At 42.0% G+C, this 11,098-nt stretch overlaps 1 protein-coding gene across 1 annotated transcript in view; it reads right to left on the bottom strand.

Moving 5' to 3' along the window:
• Positions 1–420: 420 nt before the first annotated feature.
• The window catches only part of PKP4 (plakophilin 4), a 391,306-nt gene continuing 380,628 nt past the window's right edge, over positions 421–11,098 (bottom strand). The window contains exons 20-22 of the mRNA XM_075317248.1: positions 8,289–8,420; positions 4,681–4,754; positions 421–1,511 (exon numbers count right to left, since the gene is read on the bottom strand). Of these exons, the coding sequence (XP_075173363.1) occupies positions 1,263–1,511; positions 4,681–4,754; positions 8,289–8,420 (455 nt within the window). The 3' untranslated portion in view covers positions 421–1,262. The remainder of the gene's footprint in view (positions 1,512–4,680; positions 4,755–8,288; positions 8,421–11,098) is intronic.

Here is an 11,098-nt window from a genome sequence, read left to right as displayed (position 1 = left end):
CAAGATATCTAACTCAATAGAGTTAAAGTGGTTAGCACTGCAGTCTTGCAGCGCTGGGGTCCTGGGTTCAAATCCCACCAAGGACAACATCTGCAAGGAGTTTGCGTGGGTTTCCTCCGGGTTCTCCGGTTTCCTCCCACACTCGAAAGACATACAGATAAGGACTCTAGATTGTGAGCCCCAATGGGGACAGTGTTGCCAATGTATGTATAGAACTATGGAATAGAACTACATAAATGAATAAAATTATTATTATTATTAATAATTTTCTTGAGCAAGTGACAAGTCCTCTAACTTCCTATGCCGCCAGATGATGTAAAATGAATGTGCAACTACTACATCTGATCAGGAAGACAAACAGCCATCAACACACACACAGAAGTACACGAGTGACTAACAGGAGCAGACGGGTACACAGGCTGATTTTCCGTGGATGACATGTCCACATTTATTTCATCTTCCATGTGCATAGAAAATGGCAGTGAGACTTATGAAAGAGCAGGGAATGGACAAAACATATAGATTATCTTCTATTCTTAAATGAGTCTATGTGTAAAAATGTTAGCATTTAATATCGTGATTTACATCTCTGGATTTTCAATGATTCCAAATGATGCACTGCATTACAAACGATGGCACCCGCGGCTGGTAATGCATTGCTATATTTACATCGGTGAGAAAAATTTACAAGACAGGATAGCATACAATGTCGACATTGAGTAACAGTAAAACAAAGAAGCATTCATTGGATCCATAATTCTGTACAAACTAATCGGAACGAGACTTTATTCACATTAAAAAAAAATATCAAGATTTGATTTGACCATAGACAATTTTCCCCAAAAATCATTTTTTTTTTTCTATATTTCATCAATCGCATACCTTCCCTCACATAGCTTGCACCATCACCAAACTACAGAACTACAAGCAGCAAGAGCTACAACCCAAAGGAGCAAAGTAAAAAAGGATAAAAGAAAAAAAAAGACGCAGACAAAAAAAAAAAAAAATAAAAAAAAAAACATTGAAGAAAAAAAAACAAAAAAAACCAAAAACACCCTTCTTGCTTCATTTCCGCTCGTCCAGGCTAAACTTTCTGAAATAAAATTATAACGTCCACCATGGTCCTTCTCTTTTTTTTTTTTAATTTCTATTTCACTTTCTGTTTCCAACCGTTAAAAAAAACAGCAAATAAGGCCATTCAAAAAAAATCAAGTCAAGCATGATTACTAGTACGGAGTCCGTGGAGCGGCCTTCCCTCAACCTCACACCCAGGAGTCCGGAGAGCCCGGGTACTGTTCTGATCTATAGGAAGGTCTCCGAGTGGAGTAAAAGTCAACATAGTTTGTGGTTGATTTTAGTCCGTATTGTGCGTTCTGATCGGCCGTTGACGTGAACTGAACGCGCTCGTCAAAATACGGGTCCTCGTAGCTGTGCGGAGACTGCAAATACAACCGGTAGGAGTCATAATTTTTCCTATTTGAATCTTCAGGGCTATAATATAGTTGATGAGGCTGCGAGAGAAAGAAAAAAAAAGTAAAAATTATGGTTCAATATAGTGATACTAAAAATAATATAAAATAATAATAGGAACAAAAGAATATAAGAATAACAGTATATATTGTTTTTAATCAATACAATCTAGGATTTTACTTTGAAAAATATTAAATTAGCTCATATCCAAATCTATGGGGCATTACAACTACTTTAAAAGTCTATACAGTGTGTCCACAAATATCCTGTCCACCGCCATTAACTTGAGAATGGTGGCATCCGGCGTCTATAGGCTTGCATTGTAAATCGCGCCGCTGCGGTTTTTTCACCGCACAAAAAAACGTGCCAGGCAACGTTCCATCTGGCTGCCGCATGGGCTAAATATGCTGCATCCGGCAAAACGCGGACGCAACGCAAGGCCATGCGGTACAATACGGCGCTAATGCAAGTCTATGCGGAAAAAAACGCAACCAGCGGCAAAAGACCCCCAAAACGGTTGCGTTTTTTTTCTGCAAAGCACCGTATTGTGTCGTACTGCAAAAACCGGATGTGTGAAAGCAGCCTAAGGCCTCCTTCACATGTCCATGCAAAACACAAACGTTTTGCATAGTCCATAGTGAAGGTAAGTATGTCTGTGTATCTGTTTTACTTGTGCTGTCTGTGTGACATCCGGATAGCACACAGACAGCATGAGCTTGTATACTTTCCTGTCTCCGGCGCTGCTGTCACTTCCGGGTCTGCAGTCAGTGCAGTGAAAATTCATGAGCTTAATGAGCGGGCCCGGAAGTAACAGCAGAGCCGGAGACATGTAAGTATAAAACTGCTTTTATTTTTATGTGACATGTTTTCTCCGGGACATGTCCCACTGATGTCACACGAATCACATCAGTGTGCGGTTTGTGCGACACCCATGCTGCCGGCAGAAAACGGACATGTTGACGTGTGGAGCACAAGGAGACAATATGATCCATGTCAAAACACACGTGTGCGCACAGACTTTAATGGATTTACGTGTGTCTGTCTCCGGTATGTGTGAAAATGGGCGGCACACGTTCCGGAGACACGGATGTGTGTAGGAGGCATAAGGAGGATATTTTTTCCCCCATGTATAATTATCTGTAAATAAGTCTCCATGCACTGCGGGTCTCTTCCAGTACTCTACCACAACAAAGTGTTTTTCAAAAAATCATAGAGATGACAACAGATTAAGGAATTATAATCCTTCTGAAAATATTTCTATCTCATACCAATATAGAATACGGTGCATGGACCCAGGTATTGCAATACAATCCCCAAATGTTAAAAATAATAATAAAAGTTCCCAATGTCACCACTAGATGGCATCAGGAAAGCTTGGCTCGCAGCTGACGGGGGAAGCGTCTTTTCAATATCCGAGATAAGACAGATATTTGCTGAGCGTTTCTTACAGCTCACAGGCAGCAATCCATAAGAATATTGATTTATCATTTCAGAAGGAGGATTCCCAGAAGGGAGGCGAGACGAGCCGCCGATCCCCTGTTAGAGACCGTCAGACATTCAGCTCTGCCTCCGTGAGTTGCACAATTTTTGGGCATTTTCTTTTGCTGAAAAAAAAAAATCGATTGAGATTTCAAAGGGCACAAAAGCCGCAGTGGTTCAAGGAACGAATGCAGCAGAGTGCTCCTGACCGGCGTGACTGCACATGGGGGAGCAGCGCGGCCATTGATGACTCCATCACCCCGCACCCAGCGTCAGTTTTTTACACTTCTAGGAACAGGCGGATTTGCTGCTGGCGGTGCAATTATCCACCTTAAACAAAAAGAACTTTATTGACTTTTTTAAAATCATTAACCAGCGGCGCTGCGATCCAGCGATAACAGACTTGATGACTGCTGCAGGCGGAAAACAAAAACAACGCCTGCAAATTTCGATCTGTGAATTCAGTTTACTTTATGTTCCAACCTAAAAGAAGTGACCGGAACGACGGACATCGTAAGAAGCTTCACCGCGGTATAAAGGGCTGGTCTTTCGGGAGTAGTCGAGATAAAAAAAAAACATTCAACAGGGGTGTCGTACTGCTGAACCCCAACACATCAGGCGTGAAACGATAGGACTGGTTGGTACAAGACGAAAAATTCCAACTTAAAACCTGCTGTGAATTCTGCAGCATTAATGGTAGCGACTCTGCAGAAGATCTGTACGTGCACAGCCACGTTCACACACCACGGATATGCTGGAATTTGTTTTTGCAGGACGGGATCTGTAAAAATCTGCATGAACGGTAGCGGCCCTGCAGCAGGATCTGTAAGAGTACAGCCACGATCACACGCCACGGATACACTGGAGATTTTATTGCAGGATGAGATCTGTAAAGAATCTGCATGAAACACTTAAGGCCGCTTTACACACTGCGATATCGTGACCGATATCGCTAGCGTGGGTACCCACCCCCATCGGTTGTGCGACACGGGCAAATTGCTGCCCGTGGCGCAAAACATCGCGCGGACTGTCACAATACTTACCTGCCTAGCAACGTCGCTGTGACCGGCGAACCGCATCCTTTCTAAGGGGGCGGTTCGTTCAGCGTCACAGCGACGTCACAGCAGCGTCACTGAACCGCCGCCCAATAGAAGCGGATGGGCGGAGATGAACGTGACGAACATCCCGCCCACCTCCTTCCTTCCGCATAGCGGCCGGGAGGCAGGTAAGGAGAGGTTCCTCGTTCCTACGGTGTGACACGGAGCGATGTGTGCTGCCGCAAGAACGAGGAACAACTTCGTTACTGCTGCAGTAACGATATTCGAGAATAGACCCCCATGTCACCGATGAGCGATTTTGAACGTTTTTGCAACGATGCGAAATCACTCATAGGTGTCACACGCAACGGCATCGCTAAAGCGACCGGATGTGCGTCACAAATTCCGTGACCCCAATGAGATCGCTTGAGCGATGTCGCAGCGTGTAAAGCCCCCTTTAGGTATTTTGCTGGGGATTTGTTGCAGATATTGTGTGTGTGAACAGACACAAATGATAGAGTTTTTCGGTCGTCTACAAAAGCACCGGTATTAGTTGGGGTGTTACGCTAGGGTGGTGTGAGGTCTGTGGGCCGACTGCAGAGGGGATGCATTCACCGACCAGAGATCTTACAGAAGGGCTATGGCCCCTTGCATTAACGTGGTTGGAGACCTTTGATCTGAACAGGCTTCTCACCTGTTGCCTCCGGTTCTGCTCCCGTGCTGGTGAGGAGTAGGAGCTGATGTAGATGGGAGATGCTTTGCTGGACCCTGAAAGACAAACATCCCATTAGTTCCCTTGGATGACAATACCTGTTTTCGCCATCAGCCGATCTGCTTACATGGCATTTAATGCTGGTTCACAAGAGCAGTAAAGAGTCTGCTCAGCAAATCGGGAACAAAGTATTTACCCATTGTTCACGGGATCAATTATCTGCCAGACAATGGCATACGCCATGTTTTGCACGGCCATGTTGAGGATGCGTATTGCCCATCCGTGTGCTGTGATGTTGGCACACGTGTGCTGTCCCTCTGCTATCCGTGTGATATCCAGATAGCACACAGACAGCAGGAACTTCTATACTTACCGGTCAATGGTGCTGCTGTCTCCGGCGCTGCTGCTACTTCCTGCTCTGCGGTGCAGTGAATATTCATGAGCACAATGAGTGGGCCTGAAAGCAAGTGACAGCAGCGGCCAGAGACAGCAGTGCTGGAGACAGGCGAGTATAGAAAATCATTTTATTTTAAAGACACATTTATTTTAAAGACCACTGTGTGGTCCGTGTGACATCCGTGCTGCCGGAGAAAACCAGACATGCAGAAAACATGGACACAGGTATGCTCCACACGGACACACAGTGCTTGTGAAAACACCGATGTGTGCATAGACCCCAGCTCTGCGTATGTCCGTGTCTCCGGTATGTATGAAAATGGACATCATATGTACCGGAATCAGTGACGTGTGAAGGGGGTCTTCAGGAGAATCAGTCTAATTCTTGCTGACCAAACCGCAAGCAGCAGGACTTCAGCCGGATATACCCTTCTCCGAAAGGTTCTGACATCTCAGAGAAAAGAAGAGCCAGCTGGGGATCATAGGTGGAAACAAGAGTGGTCCGGAGCGGCCCCCTGTACACATACGGGAGACACCTGTCAATCACCTAGCGTCTCGCGGATCTTTTTCGATGTTTTGTTTTTACATAGCGCTCTTGCTATGAGGAGACTGGTGCGATTGTGCCCTATAGATCGGGAAAATGGTGACACACAATAACACATTAGGTTCCTGCAAGGGATGACAGCGGTGTCTATGTATCCACATGCCAGTGCACAGACCGCAGCAGTGGCCCACAATACCGGGCACTTCTACCCCGGAGCCGGATGTGGGCATGTGAACGGCAGTATACAAGGACTGGAGTCGTCCCACGTCTCTCCTGACCACATAGTGCATTAATAACCTCCATTATGGCATCCAGCTCAGCACCATAATGTGCGGCTCCCGCCTGTGGCATGGCAGATACACACACAGGCAATGCCATGCCGTGCCATGGGATGTGCCGTTTTGCAGCCTACTCCATGGCGTAAGTTGCAATATAGAGGGAAGAAACTATTTCCAATTCACTTGTGGTCGGCTGCAGTCTGGGTATTAATAGTGTCACCTGAAATCAGCCATGGCCAGCTTGTGCCCCCCGTGCCCCCCGCCAGACAGTATACACGCCATCAGAAACTGATTCTGCAGTGCGAGCTAATCGTGTAGACACCTTCGCCTCTCCCGAGGGGTCATTCTACTTAATGAAATTCTGGTATCTAAGCTTTGGTGGGAAGCGGGAAGGGCAGAAACATCAGGGACAGCTGCAGCACTTCACTACAATCTGACAACTGTCACAAGCCATTACTGATGAGAGGCGTAATAAATTGCATTCAATCCCGGCTTTATTCCCACAGTATTTATGGTAAAATGGTATCAGCAACCTCATTACACCGGACGACTCTGAGCCGCGGGCCATCATCACGCTCAGACAACGGCCCTGTAACTCCGTGACAGCGGGGGGCTGTAAGCTCTGTGGGCCGCAACTTCAGAGGAGCGCATTTTATATCTGAACAGAGTTATGTCTTTATAACACAGCTGTGTTTACTGATACAAAGCTCCAAAACCTCTGCATAGACACACGATTAAAATAAAGCATGTTCATTACATGTAATGGCCACTAGAGGGAGCTGGTTATATGGTCTGTACTCAAGGACAGCAGGGGCCGGACTCTCTGCATCCTGGCCAGTCAGCTAACAGGAGGTGGAGCCATCACCGTGTATGATAAATAATGGCATAATAGTTTTTTTTTTTCAAATTATTTTTAATAATATTTTAAACTGGTTTGAATGTTTTTTAACCTAAAATCTGGTACAAAAAAAATATATTCTTGTGCAATTCAGTATAAGTCTCGTTAGTGCTCAATACTCAGACTGAAGGCAGCTATGCCCAGCGGGATCCTCCTATAGTCTGATGTATATGGAGGGGGACCCCAACTCTTCCCTGAAAAATGGCACTGGAGAGACAGGGATCCGGCCTGTTGGATGTACACTGGCCAATCCTTTTGATGGGTCAGGACATAAGCCTAACAAGGTGGTTGATCAATCGGATACGTATCGGGGCCTTTAATCACGGCTTATTTGCTTTGGGGACTTTTTTTTTTTACTTAAATGCATGTATTTGTAGCTAAAGATTATTTTTTTGCAATTGAGTTTCATTAACAAGTTGGATTTTACTTGCTCTCATCTTGATGTGGTTTGTGGTCATTAATCAGCTGAGAGAACGAGTTGCCAACTCCCCTGTCATTAAATCTGAATGAGCTCACTGATGGATGCTCAGTTAGCTCATTCTGCAGCCAGCAATACAAGCAGCACAGAGGCTATAGAAGAAAAATTGTGCAAAATTTTTAATGAAACACATAGAAAAAAAAAATATAAATAAATAATATAATAATAATAATTATATATATATATATATATAAATAAAATATCAATATATATAATAATAAAAAATATATATAAATAAATATATTATATACACACACACATTATATATATATATATATATATATACATATATACATATATATATATATACATATATTATATATACATATATTATATACATATATTATATATACATATATTATATACATATATTATATATATATATATATATATATATATATATATATATATATATACATACACATACACACACACACATATATACATATATATATATATACACATACACACACACACATATACATATACACACACATAATATTTATATATCCTGACATGTAAAATGCATATACGTCATATCTCTATATATCTATCTATATCACATATATAGCATTTTACATATCAGGAGAGGCCGTAAACAGCAGGCAGCCACCGTGCACCTTATTCAGGGAATTTGGAGCTTTGTATCACAGGTAAATGGTGAAATGCATTTCTCAGATGTGACCGCTCGGATTTTGGCGATAAACATTTTCCATGTGTCCTCGGTCTTCATTAATAAGAAGAGTGCACCGTGCCCACTTTTTATTAATAAAACATGGAGTAAAGCGAAGCGTTTCATCAGGTCCCTGCCTTACACTGACCACGTTGTGACACCGCGGGCTGCCGATCATCATTGCCTAATGCAGCATTTATCACAGAAAGCAGAGACACAGAACCACGACTAATGGATCCCGGGCTCGACCTCTCCGGCTGATGTTCACAATTTGTCATTTCAGATCAGATAGAAGGGCTCAGACGTGTGAAGAAGCGGCTTACCACTATACATATCCTTGTGAATTAAGGATTCCCCCTGGCTGTTGTAGTATTGCATAGAGGACTGCGTTCTCTCGTAACCGGAGTTCGGCTCCCGGATTCCTAACAGTGCTGGTGAGGACGACGTGCTGCCCACTGCCCCGAGAAAGAAAAAGCAATCAGACGTATCATCAACTCCTACATCTCCTCCTCCTGTAAATGGACCCTCTACTGCCAGAACCAAAATCAGCAAAACACTGAACAGAATGTGCCATCAAAAGATCACCTATTTATAAATCAGGTTTTTGTGTTATAGATGTATATTTTAAACATGTTTTGCCTTTTTTATTTTATGATCTTAATTAAAAAAAACAATTAGTAATCTGGCAATTGTCACACTGGACAATGGGGATATTTATAGACTCATACATAATGTCCTATCAGAAAAAGAATTTTCAGTAGGCTCATTATCATCAGAGGCAGGATTACAATGCGAGGTTATACCTATAGACACAGCTGATATCATGGGATCCACCAATCACAATAGGTGATGTCACTGCTCCCCCTTCCTTCATAATGACCCTTGCACCCGCTCATTAGATGCTCACTACAAAAGATATGGGTGGGGTCTGTTCATTGTGGCTAATGTACATATGCCTTTCCTGAATCAACAGGAAGTTAGAGTCTAAAGTGGCTCCAGTAGCCAATAAAAACAATTTCAAGACTATGGCTCCTTTCACACTGCGTTTTCTGCTATTCAGTGGTCTTCTTGGAGCTTATGTCCATACAACCCACAAAACAAGATTTGGGTGTATGCGCCAACCAGGTCATGGACTATAATGATGCCGACAGTCACCATTGTGTATAATTTTTTGGCGATATATCCCTTTCAGAGGCCGACACCAAGGCGTAGTCCACTACGTCTAGCTGTCCGCCTCCGATAGGTGTATACAGCTGAAAACTATGCACGATGGAGCACACGGTGATGCTGATGGCATCATTATAGTCCATGACCTGGTTGGCGCATACACCCAAATCCTGTTATGCGGATGGTCCGTATGAAAGCCCCAATAGGGCCACAGAACAGAGAAAAAAAAACAAAAAAAAAAACAAAAAACAGTGCAGGAGGGCACTAACAATATTTATTAAAATAAATTATATATATATATATATATATATATATATATATATATATATATATATATATATATATATATACACACACACACACACACACATATACAAATTGTAATAATAATACAAAATATATTTTTTTATTTTAATATATCTATATCTCTCTATAGCTATATGTTATATATATATATATATATATATATATATATATATATAATCTATATTTTTATCTTATGTATATATATATATATATATATATATATATATATATATATATATATACATAAAAATATATAAGTGTGTATTATACACATATATATATATATATATATATATATATATATATATATATATAAACATATCTATATGGATATGTATATATATTTCTTTTAAATAAACATATAGAAACACACACACGGATACATATATACGTCCTATTTGCAATGGTTTTTTTTTATAGAGTTTTGTTGTTTTTACCCCTTTTCAAACAAACTAGGGCAAGGAGGAGATGTGACTGAGCACTGGTGGTAAATCCCTCTAAAAAAAGGAATTTATTGCGCACTGAAAGATGTGCCAAATTCATTAAGAGGGGCACACCTTATCCAGATTGCAGAGCGAAATGCCAGTCATGATAAATTGGGGCTACATACGTTTGGCCTTTTTATTACTTATTATCTTCATATGACATGCATGTCTTTACATATTGCTGAACATGGCAATGGTTTCCCAGGTAGGAGCGAGCCTGAGGCAGGCAGAGATGATATTAGTAATACATCTTAGTGTGTGATTCTCCGTTCGCTGTCAAGCTGTCTCCATGCCTGCCAAGCACATTAATGGAAGTGAAGGAGACAAAAGCTGCAAGGACTGGAAATCAGACAAGGCTTGTCAAAATCAGCCTACATTACATGAGTGCTGATACCGCTACGTCAGAATCACAGCACTTAAAAAATGGTGCGACGAGGGATTAGACAAATAATATCTTATTGCACAGTGCTAGGACAAATGTCGCCATGTGGGGCCCTTTGATTCATGCATCTCTAAAATCTAAATTGGATGTACCCAGGGTCTGCAAAGAGCTGGAGTGAATTAAAGGGGACCTGTCACTTGGTATAAATATTTCACCTTTGTTACCTGGTGTAAATGTCACTGTTCTCCTGAATCTAGCGCTATTTTTCTTTTGTCTCGGAGCCTCTCCGTTACTGAGATAATGGCCTTTTTTTGTTCAATATTAAACAAGTTCTTTTTAGGGAAGGGGGTGCGGTACTCAAGAAAACACACAGAGAAGAGCTGAGGGCCATGCCCACTTGGCCAAAAAGGTTAGGGAAGAAGGGGTCATATCTCAGGAATGGAGAGGCGCAGGAACAAAAGAAAAACACCGACGGATTCAGGAGAACAGCGACATTTATGCCAGGTAACAAAAATTACATATTTATGGCAACTGACAAGTCCTCTTTAATTCACTCCAGCTCTATGCAGACCCCAAATGACAGGACATCTTTAATAGGAAATTGCATTCAATTTCTATGTACTTCTAAAGGACAAAACAAAACTGTGATCGAGAGAACAGAGAACTTTGGGACCATATGGGTTTGTATGATGGGTGCAGAGGAGCAGATCCATTTTATTACCATTTCTTGTATATGATGGCTTAACAACCACATCCTACACCTCACAATGTGAACGATGTAGGATCCATTTAT

This window comes from Anomaloglossus baeobatrachus, chromosome 7 (genome assembly GCF_048569485.1).
Source record: "Anomaloglossus baeobatrachus isolate aAnoBae1 chromosome 7, aAnoBae1.hap1, whole genome shotgun sequence".
NCBI classification, from domain to species: Eukaryota; Metazoa; Chordata; class Amphibia; order Anura; family Aromobatidae; genus Anomaloglossus; species Anomaloglossus baeobatrachus.
Note: the sequence above shows the minus strand (reverse complement) of the source record. Positions and strands in the feature narration are given on the sequence as shown.